At 40.0% G+C, this 18,563-nt stretch overlaps 1 protein-coding gene across 5 annotated transcripts in view; it reads left to right on the plus strand.

Moving 5' to 3' along the window:
• The window catches only part of anks1b (ankyrin repeat and sterile alpha motif domain containing 1B), a 227,912-nt gene that overhangs the window by 64,629 nt on the left and 144,720 nt on the right, over positions 1 to 18,563 (plus strand). For 3 of the 5 annotated variants that reach the window (XM_046859927.1, XM_046859928.1, XM_046859930.1), the window contains 4 exons: positions 304 to 426; positions 4,120 to 4,301; positions 6,521 to 6,601; positions 15,038 to 15,154. In XM_046859927.1, coding sequence (XP_046715883.1) covers positions 304 to 426; positions 4,120 to 4,301; positions 6,521 to 6,601; positions 15,038 to 15,154 — 503 coding nt within the window. The remainder of the gene's footprint in view (positions 1 to 303; positions 427 to 4,119; positions 4,302 to 6,520; positions 6,602 to 15,037; positions 15,155 to 18,563) is intronic. The other 2 variants (XM_046859929.1, XM_046859934.1) reach the window with 1 other exon arrangement.

The following is an 18,563-nucleotide window of genomic DNA, read 5'->3' on the forward strand; positions in this document are numbered from 1 at the left end:
CTGAGGGCGATTCACATCTCGTTATATGCATAGCCAACGATACAATACATTAAAGATACACATGAAGCAGCTACTGATGTTTTCTCTGATTTGTTCAAAAATAGTAAAATAACCACCAGTTTAAGAGGTTTCTCTCTTCAAGCTGTGGAAGTTTGAAGAGCTGAGAAGCAGTCAAACAGGTTGACCTCTGACATCTCAACAGGCCTCTCATTCTCTCTGACAACTCATTTTTCTGTTTTTTATTTAACCTGATGAAGAATTGAGTATCATTTGGACAAAACTGTTTCTGTGTCTTTCTGATAGAATTCATGATGGCACAGAAAGACAGTGAACAAGTTCCAGACGAGCCGATTCACCAGTGTCCAGTGCCTGCACCTCGCACCTCCATATCCTCACCTGCTGCCTCACCGTCACTCAGACACAAAAGTAAGTGTGTGTGAGAAAGAGATGGTACTGTCTTTGATAGATTACATTCGAGGTAATAGCACGACCTAGTGGTCACAAATGGTACTGTCGTATTTTACCTTTTTTAATACGTTTTTACACGGTTTTATACGTTTATTTTTACGGCATTTGGCATGCAGAGCGATTTAGAATTAGGATTGACTAGGAATTAACAGCAATATATGGCAATTAACAAAAATTAATTGGAATAAACTGGGGATTTACATAATTGCAGGTGTCTTATCTAAGAACTTAAATGTAGTTGAAAAAAGAAGAAACTTGCAGATAATCTTCGTTAAAACAACCAGATTTAATGCTATTTCACTTGAAATTTCTACCTGCACATTCATCAATCACATGCACACAGCACACTTACTGCAGGGTTATTAAAGCAGTACCTCCTACATTCACTGTACAGTCCTCCATAACATAACACACATTATTTCTTGAATTCTGCAGACAAAAATAATGTCAAAAGTCTTGGTGAGCATTTACTCAAATTACATAAATAATACATCGATTTATGTTTAGAACTTCCTTGTGCTGTGTGTAAGCTATTGTAAAGTACATTTTTAATTATTAAGTAAAACATTTACTAATTTTGGACTATAATGTTTGTGGATGATATTGTGATTTGTGGTGAGAGTAGGGAGCAGGTAGAGAAGAGCCTGGAGAGGTGGAGGTACGTGCTGGAGAGAAGGGGAATGAAAGTCAGTAGGAGTAAGACAGAGTACATGTGTGTGAATGAGAGGGAGGGCAGTGGAGTGGTGCGGTTGCAGGGAGAAGAGGTGGAGAAGGTGAAGGAGTTTAGGATCCTGGGTTCAACAGTCAAGTAATGGAGAGTGTGTTAGAGAAGTGAAGAAAAGAGTGCAGGCAGGGTGGAGTGGGTGGAGAAGAGTGACAGGAGTGATTTGTGATAGAAGAGTATCTGTGAGAGTGAAAGGGAAAGTTTATAGGACTGTGGTGAGACCTGAGATGTTGTATGGTTTAGAGACAGTGGCATTGAGTAAAATACAGGAGGTGGAGCTGGAGGTAGCAGAGCTGAAGATGTTGAGGTTTTCGTTGGGAGTAATGAGGATAGACACGAGTGAAGGAGTTTATTAGAGGGACAGTGCATGTAGGACGTTTTGGACACAAGGTGAGGGAGGCGAGATTGAGATGGTTTGGACATGTGCAAAGGAGGGACATGGTGTATATCGGTAGGAGAATGGTTTTGAACTAATGACCTTCCGTTCCAAGATTCAAGGTCCAATGCCGTAACCACTGCGCTACCACCTCCCAGTGCAGGTACTGATGTTAGGTAGAGGAGGACATAAAACTGGGTAGTCCACTTTCGAATGTGAAGCAAATCATAAAACGAGGAGGAAAAAATAATCAAAACGTTCGTTTTCTTGCTGTAGCAGTGACCTAGTGGTCCGATCTCTCATCAGACCCTGATATGCAGTCGCTCCTGAACAATCCATAAAATTAACAATGACTTTTTTAGGAACAGCTGCATACCAGAGCCAGATGTGCGAGCTGGGTTTTATGGTTCTGGCTTGTAATATGTTTCCAGGATTTAGGCGTTCCAGCTGAGTGGAAGGACGTAGCGTTTCTGTGCTCGGGATTACTGCTGAACTCATGCCTCGTCTATTGCTGCGACTGCATTTTCTTAACAATGTCGATTGCAGCCGAACCTAAAAAATTTGCAGCGAGCATAATAGATGTTAGCACACATCACTACGCACAAAGGTGCAACTCAGCACTTAGTAGAGCGCTCGCACTTACAGTTTTCCCATACCTGATGTTTACAGAGGAGGCGATAGGAATGACTGCAATGCTCGAGGCTTGTTCAAGCTAATTTTTGCTCGATTTTATATCAATACCATGTAAATGTTGGCTCTTATAAATATCCCACATATCTTCAGCTATTAGAAATAGAAACACTGTATACAAATGAGCGTATGCCTCGGAAACTTCCTGATGGAAGGAGTGTGCATAACCAAGAATACAAGACATTAAAGATACATAGGAAGCAGCTACCGATGCAGTGGGATCCGATTTTGAATGTGATTCAATCACAATGTGATTCAATACAATGGAAAAAATGTGATGCTATGCATGTCATAGCAATGTGGTACAGAGAGGTCACTTTTATTACTTTGGTTCAGACAGACAAGCATGTCACTTTCACAAACAGGCTTTTGTAGTGCAAAAAAAAAAGAAAAAAGGTAAAATAAAACCAGACATTTACTTTTCTCAGAGGTGGGAAGTAATGAAGTAATAAAGTACAAATATCACTACTGTACTTAAGTAGATTTCTCTGGTATCAGTACTATACTTCCCTTTTCATTTTTCAGACAAATTTTTACTTTCATGCTAAATGTTTACACAAATATCTGTACTTTCTACTTCTTACATTTTTACAACAGGCTCGTTACTTCAGTTTTTATCTATTTGGTGATATGATCAATATTTTTTCTTCTCACTGCATGCCGATCTCAAACCATCAACATATTTCTTTCAATCTACCACTGGTGTTTCATTTCCTGTCTCTCACGCACCACGGACGTAAGCTAGTTTACAAAGCTAATAACGAGCAAGGTAGAAGGCAACAAGAAGTCTGGGGTTAATGTGGATGAGACAGAGGGAGTCAGTGACTTTTCTGATCAGCTGATCATCATCATCTTTTCTCTGCATGATGGATGTTCAGTATGTATACATTCATTAGATAACAAAAAATTTTTTTATTAATATGCTAATATGATGTGAAGTGCAGTTACCAGTGTGACACTAAAACAGGTAGTAATAATGACTACTTTTTACTTACAAGTCATACAAGTACATGTGAGAGCCCGAACCTCTTTACTTTAACTTAAGTGAAAAATTGTAGTCAGTAATTTAACCTTTTTACCAGAGTCTTTTCAAACATGAGTATCTATACTTTTACTTGACTGAAGGATGTGTGTACTTTTGCCATCTCTGCCTGTTCTGTCTCCAGGAGGATGCAGCTCTACCTCTGCCATGTTAATCTGTATTCTATGTGACTCTCAGGACACGCCTTGGTCTCCGTAGTGATACGTCATATGCAGTGGTGCTGAGAGAACGCACTCGAGAAACTAGGAGAAATCAATCGATATATCAAATATTGGTCACAAATTGTTGGTCAATAAAAAATAAATAAATAATTGTATATAAATAAATATTTTTTTGATCAACGCAAATATGTTAAAAAATGACGCATTGCAATAGAAATGTCTAACTATCCGATGCACACTTTTTTTTAATCGCAACATCACATCATTTACATCAAATCAGTAACCATCGTACCGTAATTAATAGAAATGTTAATTGTCATGTACTTTCCACAAATTCGAGCATGTCTGAAAACTTATTTTTATCAAATATTTGTTTATACCTGAGCCGATGGAATGAGTGTGTGAAGTAAGGGTGAAAGATGAAGGGAGTGAAGCTCCTTGGCCTGACATTAATTCATCAAAGCCAGAAACAGTTTAGGGAAAGTGTATGACAGGAGGGAGGTTATTTATGAAATCCCACTTTTAGTCAATAAATCATAAATAAATAATTAAATCAATAAATAAAAGTATTAAATAAGGAAGCCTAATAATTAAAACATTTTAAGCAAATACGAAACTTGTCTTCAAACTTTATTGAATTTTCCCCCTTTATCTGCAGATGAAACGGTGACGGGGGAATTGTCGAAGTTACTAAACGACATAAAGATGTGCCGGGACAGGGATTACTCGTTCGAGGAGCTCTGCCAGGCCATTTCATCACACTCACAGTCTATGGAGAGCTTCTGCAGTGGCACTCTCTCGGACGAGGAGAGAAACACCACACTCACAAACATCAGGAAGGTACAACCAGAGCTGCATTTTCATCAATCTAACACACAGTAAAGGGCCAAAAGCATTAGTTCACCTGACTTTTCCACCCATATGTGGTTCTTCCTCAAACTTTGACCACAAAGATTGCAATATATACATAGTTTTTTTATCTTGTGGATCTTGTAATCCTGTGATCTTGTCATTCTCACATCTGGTTCATCATATTACTAAGAAGCTACAAAACAATAGCAGGGACTCACAGATACTTTAGGATGAATGTAAATGCTGACTGCACCCCAGGCCTCCTCACCTCACCTACCTGACACCCTTGTGTCTGAAAGAATCTCCACAAAATATAGTGGAACATCTTCTCAGAAGAGTGGAGCTTATTAAGACAGCAAATGGACATAGAACTGAATGAGCAAATGAAATAGAACTTTCGAAAAGAAGCACATACTTATATTATAGTCAGGTATCCACAAACTTTTGCCCATATAGTGTAAGCATGATTTTAGGGCAGGTCCTGAGGAGGAAAGCCTATGCGCATGAATGTAAGCAACATTTTAACTTAATCGGCACCTCATGCAAAGGCTTTAACGGAGGCTTGGACAGGACCTCCAGAACCACAGCCAGATCCCATAAAGACACTCTAGGCCTCAGCGTCTGGGTATCGCGAAGCGTGTCACTTACAGGAATTCTCTCTAGTGATCACTCAGCAAGCAGAGCATGATATCTAGCAATAGCAGACATGTAAACCTGTAGGGTGGAGGAAGACCAACCCTTTGGCGAACCATTTTTGAAGGAATTCCAGCCTCGGCCATGTCTGCACCATGGAGTCCAGTCCGAGAGGGCTGGGTTAGTGAGGGAAAACCAGAGGGGACAGTGTGACATCTTTTGGGTCACAAACAGGTCCACTTGTGCTCTGTAAAACATCCTCCATATTTGCTCCAGTACTTTTGGGTGGACCCCCCTGATGGTTGATATAAGAGACCACAGATGTGTTATCCATATGGACCAGCACATGATAGCCCCTCAGGTCTGGAAGGAAATACTTCAATGCTAAAAGCACGGCAAGAATCTCCAGGCAGTTGATGTGCCCTAAGAGATGGGGCCCTTCCTATATACCCTGGGCAGAGCAGCCATTAATGACAACCCCCAGTCCGTGAGGAAGGCATCCGTCATTACAGTTACGCAACGACAAGGAGCTCCCAACACGAGGCCCTGTGACAGGAACCAAGGTTTCGTCCACATGTCTAAGGCTCATGAGGCTCGCCGGGTGACCTTGATCATGCAGACCGGTTTGCCCTTCAGGGAAAACCCTCTGAGCCTGAGCCACCATTGCAGGAGTTTTATGTGCAGCAGGCCAAAAGGTATCACATTGGATGCAGCTGCCATCAGACTCAGCAGTCTTTACAGTAAGTGACTGGTCTTCTTTCCCTCTCTTGACAGCCGTGAGGATCGACTCTATTCAAGCAGGAGTCAGGTGTGCCTGCATCATTCTTTGTCAAAGCCCTCCATGGGCTTCGCCTTGGAGCAACACCTAGAGTCCCTGGCGGGGAAGTCCGAGTGGCGATCGCAGGAAAGCCGATGTCTGGCTCTTGGTCTCCTGGAACCTGTTGACCACAGCATTGACAGCATTGCCGAACAGGCCAGTTGACATGAAAGGCTGTCATTCAGATCAGAGAGGGTCAACCACAAGTGCCTCTCGATGGCCACGAGGGCTGCCATAGACCGACTAATAGCCATGGCAGTCTCTTTGGTAACTTAGAGAGACAGGTCTGTGGCACGAAGCAGTTCAAGGATAATGTCGTATTCCTCGTAGAACTGAAGACGCGGGCCAAAAAAGGATTATTCCACGACCTGGATGCCTCGTGTGTAGATCGGGAAAAAAGGCAGTGCTTTTTAGCTCACCTTAACTCTTGACTTGACTCTTAAAACTTGACTTGACTTGATATGATATGATATGATGACGATAATGATGATGATGATGATGGTTGTAATATATTATTAGTATTACCATTAGCATTAGGCAGAATTAAAAGATGATGAGACATTTATTGAGAGTGACGGGGATGCACAGGATTAGAAAAGCATTTCGAAGAGGAACAGCACATGTAGGACATTTTGGATTAGCATTAGGCTAATAGCAGAAGCATGATCTGAGCATGATTTGAGTGCTAATGTTTTACATCTAAAAGCTACAAGAAAGAAAATAAAAAGTAAGAAAGACTATTATTTCTTCTATAAAGGTAGAGAATGCAATAGGAGGAGCAGGAGGTGGAGAAGAAGAGGAGGAAGAAGTCTACAGAGACAGCAGGAAAAGGAGAATGGTAGGAGGTACTTTAAATGTTGGTACTATGACTGGTAAAGGGTCTAAATGATGGAGAGGAGAAAGGTATATATGTTGTGTGTTAAGAAAAGACCAAGTGAAAAGGGAGTAAGAACATTGGAGGTGGGTTTAATCTGTACTTTCATGGTGTGGATGGTAAAAGAGAATGTCTGATATGGTGATGAACATGAAGCTGGAAGTTGAAGGGGTGATGATAAATGTTATTGGTGCCTATGCTTCGCAAGTGGGTTGTGAGATGGAGGAGAATGAAAAATTCTGGAGAGAGTTAAATTAAGTGGAGTAGAGTGTACCTAATAATGAACGATTGGTGATTAGGGCAGACTTTAATGGGCATTTAGGTAAGGGGAACAGAGGTGATGAGGAGGTAATGGGAAGGTATGGCCTTGAGGAGAGGAACGTGGAAGGTAAGATGGTGATAGATTTTGCTAAAAGGATGGAAATGGAAGTGGTAAATACTTAATTTAAGAAGAAGGCGGAGCATAGGATGACTTATTAGAGTGGAGGAAGGTTCTATGTTTTATGTAGGAGATGCAACCTGAAGGAGATTGAAGACTGTAAGGTGTTGGCAGGAGACAGTGTATGCGGATGGTGGTCTGTAGAATGGTTTTGGAGGTGAAAAAGAAGAGTAGGAGAGTGAGGACTGAAAAAAGAATAAGATGGTGGAAACTGAAGGAGGAAGAGTGTAGTGTGAGGTTCATGGAAGGGGTCAGACAAGAGCTCAGTGGTGGTGAAAAGGTGCTGGATGATTAGGCAACTACTGCAGAAGTGATAAGGGAGCCAGCTAGAAAGGTGTGACATTTGGAAATAGATATGAAGACAAAAAAATGTGGTGGTGGAATGAGGAAGGGCAGGAGAGCATAAGGAGAAGGAGGGACATGGGGTATATCGGTAGGAGAATGCTAAAGATGGAGCCACCCGGAAGGAGGAGAAGAGGAAGGCCAAAGAGGATTTTTATGGATGTGGTAGGAGAAGACATGCAGGTAGTTGGTTTGAAAGAGGCAGATGTACAGGACAGAGGGGTATGGAGACGCTGCTGCAACCCCTAATGGGAGAAGCTAAAAAAAGAAGAAAAGGAAAAAATAGAAAGGTAGAGAATGCAGTCAGGTGAGGAAAGACAGACATGTCCTGTACTCTGGCAAAGGCCTTGTCTGGTTATAAGTGCAACCACGAACAGCACATGTTGTTCCTGAGCTTTTCAACGCCAATTTAAAAATAAACCACACATAAAGTAAACATATTACCATTGCCGCAAGTCAGTCAACACTGCTATTAATTCGGGCAGAAGTTTTACCACTATGAGTTTTAACAGCAGCGCCTCCAGGAAACTGGATGTTAACAATAACATTGGACAAAACATCTCCTCGTGGAGGTGACTAGCATGTGCCTTCCATCTCTTGTGCTTAGATCTTTTTGTGATAACACAGCTTGGACCAATGTTCTAACTGATTCTAAAAAAAAACACAAACCAAAAAAAAAACCCTTCAGTCATAAGTAACCACCAGGTGTTGTTTTCGTCAAACAGCAAATTGAAGAGTAGATGCAAAACCATCCTTTCTTGATGTGGATCAACCTATCAGGAGTGGCCATACTTTATTTAAATAAGCAAAGTTGTCATATGAAATCAAGCCCAGTACCTGTTAGTGAATTTCATCCTGGATGAGACTGACATCAGAATGAACCATTTTGCTTCAAGCCGTTGCCCACTGAATACGATTAAGCAGCAAACCAGCATGAATCTGGGCCTCAGAACAGCGAGGCAGGATGTGCGAATACTTCATGTTGTGTCTTTTAGTATCTCCCCTGCTTCACAACCAAATAGATCGTTTCTCTATCAATGGAGCATTCAATGCACCACAGCTGGCTCTGGCAGAGCACACACACTCGCTTGTTGGAATACAAAAGGAATATTGTCATCTTTCTGGGCTACTTTGCCAGTATTTTCACAATGCTTCCCCTTTGCTTCTGATTGGCTGCGCACTTAGACACCCCAAAAGAGCTTGTTCATCTTGAAGAGACTGGAGACCCAGCTGGAGTGAAGATTACACTGAATTGGACATTATAAGGTTCTGTGTAAGCTCATCATCGTGAGTTTATCGTTTAGCGTGGTTTAATTATCCATCTTCTCTCTTTCGGTGAGCTAAGAGGTAGTTGAGGACAAGACCATGCAAGTTATGAGTACAGGTGTTTATTAATATGCTACCCCTCATCTTGTTGAGTTACTTATGAAGCTGCCTTGCATAGAGGAAGGTAAAGAGACTTGGAATCTTTTTCCTTGCCACAGTCACTCCAGGTTTGTTTGTTGGGGGTAAATACACTTAATTCACTTATGATTGAAGTTTAGTTCTAAAATTTTTACATTCTGTAAAGCTGTTCTGAGACAATGTCCATTATGAAAAGCACTGGAGAAATACACTTTAATTAAACTGAATATTTAGGGCAGTTGGTCTGGGTTTGCTGATATTTATCTTAGATATATAGAATTGAGAATGCCCTCTATCCCAGTGTACACTATCAAAATATGCTTAGTCATGGCTTGTGACCCAAGCACAACTTGCAGAGAAGACTTGAGGGAACATTTAACATTTATACCCCCAAAAATAAGTTCCTTCTTAATATCAACCATCTTAAAATTCCCTGTTTATTTTCTGCAGACAAGCAATGTTCTCTATCTAGTTACCAAAGCAATCCATGCCTGTGGTCGAAAACATCAGGTGGAATAAGTGTAGTTGTGGCAGTGCTAACATCTTAGGTAACCTAGGTTTGGCTCTCCACCTTTGGCAATGCATTATAACTCCAATTCACATTTGACAACAGAATTTTGGTCTTTTCCAGTTCATATAATATCTGTTGAAAGCTGCTTTCATATAGCTATATTCATGACCAAAGGTGTCTCTCTGGGCTTGTGTACCTTGTTTTTTGCTAATACAATTAGTTTTATCTGCCAGGTTTCTTGCAGATGAATAAGTGTTTGGTGTTGAATGACTTCTGGAATGTTTAGCAGTTGGGTGCTTCGCTAGTTTTTTAGCATCTGCTGTAGAAGACAGAGTCTGTTGACAGAGGCCAACAAAAAAGTATTCTCTAAAAACACAGGCTCACATATTTATCTGGCTGGTTATTGATTATTACATGCTTCTGAGGTGCAAAGGTCTACAAGTTTTAAAAGGGCAATACTTGCTATTAATATATAGATGGGGCTTTATCTCTGCTCAGATTTTTCCAAATGTTTCAATGCAATTCAATTTAAGTTTATTTCTGGTGGTTTTTACAATGGAAGCAGCTTCACAGAATGTAATTAGAATTAAGTGAATTATGTGTATTTATTTATTTATATTTGTTTTTGCCATGATGAGCAGCCTGGGGTGACTGTGGCAAGGTAAAACTCCCTTAGATGGTATGAGGGAGAAAACTCTTTTGAGGAACCAGACGCAAAAGCGGAACCATCCTCATCTGGGTGAGACCAAGAGAGTGATTATAAAGCATTAATAAAATATAAACAGTAAGAATTAACATGAGCACTGGAGTGTGTGATTATGAGTAGATTTCTTTCTACAGTCAGTTGGAGATTTGGAACCAGGAGCTCCTGAGCAGTTTAAATGTTTAAACAGCAAATGAAGAAGATTATTTTGAGTACTGATTAAAAGGTTTTTTATCCTTAAAGTCCAATGTCTGAAATCTCATGCAGTGGGATCCAGCTGAGCTGGTACATCTCTAGATGGCTTGACACCTATAAACCTGATTCCAAAAAAGTTGGGACACTGTACAAATTGTGAATAAAAAAGGAATGAAATAATTTACAAATCTAATAAACTTATATTTTATTCACAATAGAATATAGAAAACATATCAAATGTTGACAGTGAGACGTTTTGAAATGTCATGCCAAATATTGGCTCATTTTGGATTTCATGAGAGCTACACATTCCAAAAAAGTTGGGACAGGTAGCAATAAGAGGCCGGAAAAGTTGGAGCTGGAGGACCAATTTGCGACTTATTAGATCAATTGGCAACATGACTGGGTATAAAAAGAGCCTCTCAGAGTGGCAGTGTCTCTCAGAAGTCAAGATAGGCAGAGGTTTACCAATTCCCCCAATGCTGCAGTGAAAAATAGTGGAGCAATATCAGAAAGGAGTTTCTCAGAGAAAAATTGCAAAGAGTTATACATTGCATAATAATATCCAAAGATTTAGAGATTCTGGAACAATCTGTGCTTAAGGGTCAAGGCCGGGAAACCATACTGGATGCCCGTGACTTTCGGGCCCTTACACAGCACTACATCACATACAGGAATGCTACTGTAATGGAAATAACAACATAGGCTCAGGAATACTTCCAGAAAACATTGTCGGTGAACACAATCCACCGTGCCATTCCCCGTTGCTGGCTAAAACTCTATAGGTCAAAAAAGAAGCCATATCTAAACATGATCCAGAAGTGCAGGCATTTTCTCTGGGCCAAGACTCATTTAAAATGGACTGAGGCAAAGTGGAAAACTGTTCTGTGGTCAGACGAATCAAAATTTTATTTTTGGAAAAACTGGGACGCCATGTCATCCGAACTAAAGAGGATAAGGACAACCCAAGTTGTTATCAGCGCTCAGTTCAGAAGCCTGCATCTCTGATGGTATGGGGTTGCATGAGTCAAGTCAAGTCAAGTTTATTTCTATAGCGCTTTTCACAACAGACATTGTCTCAAAGCAGCTTTACAGAAAACAACAGTCAAGGTGCATTTATCCCTGATGAGCAGCCGTGGCGACTGTGGCAAGAAAAAACTCCCTTAGATGGTATAAGGAAGAAACCTTGAGAGGAACCAGACTCAAAAGGGGAACCCATCCTCATTTGGGTGACATCAAGAGTTTGATCATAAATCTTTAAACAATACAGAACACTGGAGAGTGAGAACTAACATGAGCACTGGAGTCTGTGATTATAAGTAAATGTTCTTTCTACAGTCTTATACAGTCATTATGGTTATAAAACTAAGTGCTAGTGAGGAACTCATAAAATAGCTCAACATTTGTGATTATCACAGATCCAACACCAGCTTCTCCATGCCAGAGCCTTTAAACACTCCAGGATGTCCAATGTACAAACTCCACACATGCAGTGGGATCCAATTGGCACTGGTACGTCCCTAGATGGTTCGGGATGTTTGCGAGTTCGGCATCTACTTCTTTAAAGTCCATAATCTTCATGAGGTGGGATGTGACTGGAGCTGGTCAAACCTCAGGAAGCCTCGGGATGGGGAGAGGAAGAGAAGCAGTGGAGAGGAATTAGCGTAGCTGCTGTTCATGATATTAACAGCACAAGTTGATAATGTGCATGTGATCAGATGTTCTGGAGCACAAGGTTATGATGTGAGACGAATGTTATGTGTAGAACTTGCTAAAAAGATACGTTTTTAATCTGCACTTAAACTGGGTGAGTGTGTCTGAGCCCCGAACACTGTCAGGAAGACTATTCCAAAGTTTAGGAGCTAAATGTGAGAATGATCTACTGCCTTTAGTGGACTTTGCTATTCTAGGAACTACTAGAAGTCCAGAGTTTTGAGATCTCAGGGAGCGTGATGGATTGTAGCGTGTTAAAAGACTGGATAGATACATGGAGATAAACCATTTAGTGTTTTATAAGTAAGAAGCAGTATTTTTGTAGTCAATTCAAAACAGGTAGCCAGTGTAGGGTTGATAAGATTGGGTGTGTGTGGCATGGGCAGCTTACACATCTGGAAAGGCACCATCAATGCTGAAAGATATAACAACATATATGTTAGAAAGACATATGCTTCCATCCAGTCGTCGTCTCTTTCAGAGAACACCTTGCATTTTCCAACATGACAATGCCAGACCACATACTGCATCAATTACAACATCATGGCTGCGTAGAAGAAGGATCCGGGTACTGAAATGGCAACCTGCAGTCCAGATCTTTCACCCATAGAAAACATTTGACGCATCATAAAGAGGAAGATGCGACAAAGAAGACCTGAGACAGTTGAGCAACTAGAAGCCTGTATTAGACCAGAATGGGACAACATTCTTATTCATAAACTTGAGCAACTTGTCTCCTCAGTCCCCAGACCTTTGCAGACTGTTATAAAAAGAAGAGGGGACGCCACACAGTGGTAAACATGGCCTTGTCCCAACTTTTTTGAGATCTGTTGATGCCATGAAATTTAAAATCAACTTATTTTTCCCTTAAAAATGATACATTTTCTCAGTTTAAACATTTGATATGTCATCTATGTTGTATTCTGAATAAAAAAATGTAAATACCAAACTTCCACATCATTGCATTCTGTTTTTATTCACAATTTGTACAGTGTCCCAACTTTTTTGGATTCAGGTTTGTACTTGAGAAGTCTACTGAAAGAATTGGTTTAACTGTTAAACCAATTCTGGAAAGTAAGGGCTATGTATAGTACCAGGCCTTCATGTATCCATGGGTCACTAAGACACTAAAAGGACAAGTTTGGAAAATTTTAACCATAGAAATTCATGTTAAAGAAAACACATACCTTAAATCAATAGTGATTCGTATTCCCTCACTCCCCTAGCACTTTTCCCAAGTTTGCTTTCTAATCAAAACACTTTTATTTCATCTGTAGCTGAAATAGAAAAGCCTTCAATTTCATTAATAATACTGCTTGACAAATGAGCAACCATGCAGGTTTAATTTCTCACCACACTATTTCTGTAGGGTAAGTCTCATATCACCTGCTGTATCACCATGTGGCCAGGAGAGAGCAGACTAGACCGGAGTGTGAATGTAAATGCGAATGTGTTTTGTCCATTTATGTAATAGCAGGATGCGTATTTATAGAACAGAATCAGTCCTGCTCTGTGATTCGCTCCAAATCAAAATGGGACAGATGTAAAGACTGAACACTAATATAAACTTAAACACTTTGGGAGATTATAGTTTAATGGTCAAGGTATTGGACACAAAAGGTCTTTGTATGTAATAATTATTGATCCCATAACCAGCTGTGACTTTCCTCAACTACAATAAAAAAACATTAAATCCCTGGCAATCAGTGTACCGAGCACTCACAAGCACATTTACACTACAAAAAACTCTTCATCTGGACAAGGATTTCAGTCCATATTTCTAGCCATAAAAATCCCAAAGAGCAAATTGTTATTATTATAAGATCATTATGATTGTTTTAAGATTATTTATCTTATTTAGTAAAGGTTAAAGTAAGTCATTTTACCTGCACATTGAGCTTAATTACCACCAAAGGCATCATGAGTGGCCTTGTATCGTTTAAGACTTTAGTTAAGCTGTGATAATTGGTTTTAAGTTTGCCCAGACTTATTAATTAATATTATTTATATTTTGAATGCTTGTTTAATGTCAACACCAACACATTTATTTGCAACCTAATAACAAATTATAAAAGGCTGCATTTTTATAATTGTTTTTGGTTTAAGAAATTAGTTTTTTACACAAAGTACATTTTACTAAATTGTTCTGTAGTTTGATTGTAGTTTTTCATGTTGAATATCTTTCAGTGTTCAGTAATGACAAAACACATTCAGTTATGTTTTATGCTGCAATAAGTTTAAGTATTTTTAGAAGCAGTACGTAAAGATTTCGCTTTGATTTTGCATAATAACTACTGTGTGAACAAGAGTCATTATTTGAATAAATAATTGTTGACAACACGTATGTATGTATGTATGTATGTATGTATGTATGTATGTATGTATGCGTGATCTCGATTTTAATGGTATTCTAAATTAATTTCTAATTTGATTTACTAGAAATAGTTTTTAGTTTAAATGTCACATTTTAAGACAAAATATAATTCAATTTAATTCAATAAAGACTTTCTGTTCTTTTCTAAAAGCTAGATGTGTTTTCTTATTTCAATTAATCTTACCAGATGTAATTATCTTACGACAGATCATTGGACTTGTTTCTACTTTGTATATTCTCAAATAATGCCTTTATTTCTTATATTTAGATTTTTTTAGTTTATTCCTTTCAATCTCATTTGTACAATTGAGCAGTTATGGGGTTAAGGGCCATGCTCAGGGGCCCAGGAGTGGCTGCTTGGTGTGGCTGGGATTTGAACTCATGACTTGGATCCACAAGGAATACTAATTACCAGGGATTAGAGCCAATTTTTTCAATGTAGCTTGAGGGAGTCACAGCTGATTCTGAAATCAATATTCATTACATGCGTTAAATGTAATCACATATTTTAATGCCATTTTGGTGGATGCTAGGATTCTGAAATCATGAGTAATTCATTGTGATGTCATGTATGGTTGAATCAAATGTTAAGCTGTGTGTGTGTGTGTGTGTGTGTGTGTGTGTGTGTGTGTGTGTGTGTCTCTATGTATGTGTGTGTGTGTGTGCACGTGCGTGCGAGCATGTGTGTGTTAACTGGTTTGTTATTTTTCTTCACATAGTATCCCACTCCTCCGTTGCCTGCAGCGGTGGAGGAAGAGGAGAAAGCTTGTGGTCCATCAGGCCTGTGGGAGGCACTTACACCCTGCAACGGCTGCAGAAACCTGGGCTTTTCACAGGTGCACACACACACACACACACACACACACACACACACACTCACAGAGTTAAATTCAGCGTTATTCTGCTAGAAAACTATTGCAACATGCTTGCAATATCTAGGACCTGATACTAAGCAGAAATACAGACCTGTATGAGCAAAAGTATTGGGACACCTGATATTTTCCACCCATATTTGGTTCTTCTCCAAACTATTACCACAATATTGAAGCCAAACAATTGTATCAGACATCTTTGCATGTTGAACATGAAGTTTTCCTGGGAGAACTAGGTGATCCAAAATCTGTACCAGCATGACAATGCTCTTGTGCACATAGCCAGCACTATAAAGATCTGCTTTCCAAGGGTTGGAAGATATGGAGGATCTCCTGCTTTAGAGCTCCAACCCTACTGAACTTATGAATGTGAATGCTGACTGCACTCCAGGCCTTCTCACCTTCTCACCTACATCAGTACTTGACTTTACTAACATGCTTGTGGCTGAAGGAGCACAAATCTCCACAAATCCAGTAGAACAATATCTCAGAAGAATGAGAAATGTAGCTTTTATAACAGCAAATACAGTACCAAGCTTATGGTCTGGTCTCCAAACATTTTTATCATATAGAGCTTATGAAGTAAAAGATGTCATCATGTCTTATATGTTCTGTAAATTCATTTATTTTGATACAATATATTTTTATACAGTATATCATTAAAACAAAGTATTTTTTTTATATCTAATAAGAGTTTACGTGCATCTGCAGTTTGGGCTTTAGTGTGCCAGCCTACTCTGAAAGTAAGTTTGTTTCAGAATTATGGAAAATGTAGTGTATTGAGTGTATGAGAGGATAAACTGAAGCACTTGTGCAGGATTATCTGCCAGAGATGCATTTGGCATACATGCGTGAATTACAGTGCCTAAGAAGTGCAAAAAAAAAGGAAAAAAACCGAAAGACAAATAAAACAAATCCGAAAACCAAATGAACAAATCAGAAAACAAATTAACAGTGACACACACAATGACAGTTTACAGTTTACATATCTGTCACTCAAGATATAAAGGAATTAGAACAGGCTGCTCGAAGTCTGCGTGTGTGTAAAAGTGTAAAAATATTTAGTTACGCTTTTGGAAAAAATGTAATCGTTTAAACACAGAGCTCCACTCATGTACAAAAGACAAAGTTATGAGAAACAAAATTTCCTACTTCCTGTATTTTCTGAATGTCTCATCCAGTAAGTGGAACAGTAATACCTAACCTTTCTGATTTGTCAGAATTGTTATTTTTCGGACTATAAGCCGCTACTTTTCCCCACGTTTTGAACCCCGCGGCTTAAACAACGAAGCGGCTAATTTATGATTTTTTCCTGGGTTTTTCCCGGTTTCACAAACCTCAAGCCAATAAACTGAACCCCATAACATTAGACCAATGAAATTTCTGAACGGAAACGAAAAAACGCACCTCACCTGTGTTCTGAGCTGCACGGCATCGGGAGAAAAAACTTCCATCAGGTGATTTTTAAACGCACGGCGATGCCAAAAGATAAACTCAGAGAGAAATAGTTGTGAAAGGAAGGAGGAAGACAGTGAACAATGACTTTCTTGGTAGGCTACTGTTTAGATACAAGCCGTTGTAGCGCGTTGAGTCTGGGTGAAGGGAGAGCTCGCTTCTGGCAGGCTATTCCCAAAATACCGCTATGCTCCTAAAGGAAGCGCAACATATTTCACCCGTTACACCGTGTGTAACATGTCTTTCGTTAAAGCCTGTGTAAAGTACATTAGTGTAGACACTATCTTATAGATAGACTTATAGACAGGTGCGGCTTATTTATGTTAAAAATTCAGTGGGTGCGGCTTATAGTCCGGAAATTACGGTAATTGTGTTTGTTCATTTGTTTCAGGATTTTTTTATTTGTTTTCGGATTTCAAAATTTGTTTTGCACTTTCCAGCCACAGTAATAAATGTTACACACACTCACACCCACGCGCTTTTCAGGGTAAATACAGTATGTGGACTCGGATCTTGCTTTAGATCTTTACGGTGTTAAAGTGTGTGTTCATGTGTGTGTAGTTCAACCGAGGACAGTGGTGGTGCTGTTGGCTTTTGTTTCAGCCCATGTCTCGGCATCTCTTTTCATGCGAGTGTGTTGCTATGGAACCCAAATGGAAGTAAGATGCGAAGACTGTGCTGCACTTCTTTCCTTAGTGCTGTATATGGTAAAGGATGGATGAATGAATAGATAGAGAGACAGATATATATTATTGCATAGAAGTGAAGTGTAAGGGTCAAGGTATCGAAATGACGATAAAGCCAAGCTGCTTAGCAACTAATCAATCATGCAGTTTATTGTGTGTGTGTGTGTGTGTGTGTGTGTGTGTGTGTGTGTGTGCACTTTCATGACACACCTAAGCTGTTACAACTGTTACCTGATTTATATCAGAAACCTGATTCATGCTGAGGAATTCCTGTGTGTGTGTGTGTGTGTGTGTGTGTGTGTGTGTGTGTGTGTGTGTGACCCCATTTATGTTGTGGAGGAGGGATTTCCTCCCTCACACAGGAAATGTAATTATGCTGCAGGAAGTGTAATCAAGTCACATGCTGGTCCACCCACCTGCATCATATATATATATGTGTGTGTCTGTGTGTGTGTGTGTGTGTGTGTGTGTGTGTGTGTGTGTGTGTGTGTGTGTGTGTCTTCCTGCTGCCATGACAACAGCGAAGAAGGTTGCAAGTTGTAGAGTTTTGGATGGGATTCCTCCTGTTAAGAGAAAAATTTCTGCACCTCCAGACACACTTGATTTGTCAGTCTTTTCTCCTGCATTGACACACACACACACACACACACACACACACATGCACCGCACACATGCACAAGGGTTCTTATGGTTGCTAGGAGACAGAAATTCATAAAGTGCAAGGCGTGGGATATCCGCCTACTTCGCATTGACAAATCTATCCAAAAAGGTGCGTCAGAGCACTGCACAGGAGCAGAGAGGAGCGGGGAGAACCTTCTCACTGCGTGGTCTCTCCTCCTCTTCGTTTTTCCTCAGTTCCTCTTTACATATATGTAAAATCTTGGGGAACCTGGCCATGCAGCCACGAGGAAAAAAATGTTTTTCACTTCACAGTAAGTGACTAGTGTGTCCTATTACTGATAGTCGGCACACGTGCATGTCGCAGGTCAGTCCAGAGTCCGATAAACAAGATAGCAGACAACAGTGTTAGTGTGTGCATAGAACAGCGCATGGTGCTGAAACTTGTTGTGAACGAAAGCGTAAAACTCGTGAATACCTACAGAGTGCAGTACGGTGATGAGACACTCAGCAGCAGTAAGATGTGTGGACAGTGTAAATGTTTCAAACATGGCCGTACATCTGTCAGTGATGATCCCGATCCAGGTCGTGGTGGTTCCCTGATGACAAAGTAA

The sequence above is a fragment of the Silurus meridionalis genome, chromosome 10 (assembly GCF_014805685.1).
Source record: "Silurus meridionalis isolate SWU-2019-XX chromosome 10, ASM1480568v1, whole genome shotgun sequence".
Lineage (NCBI taxonomy): Eukaryota > Metazoa > Chordata > Actinopteri > Siluriformes > Siluridae > Silurus > Silurus meridionalis.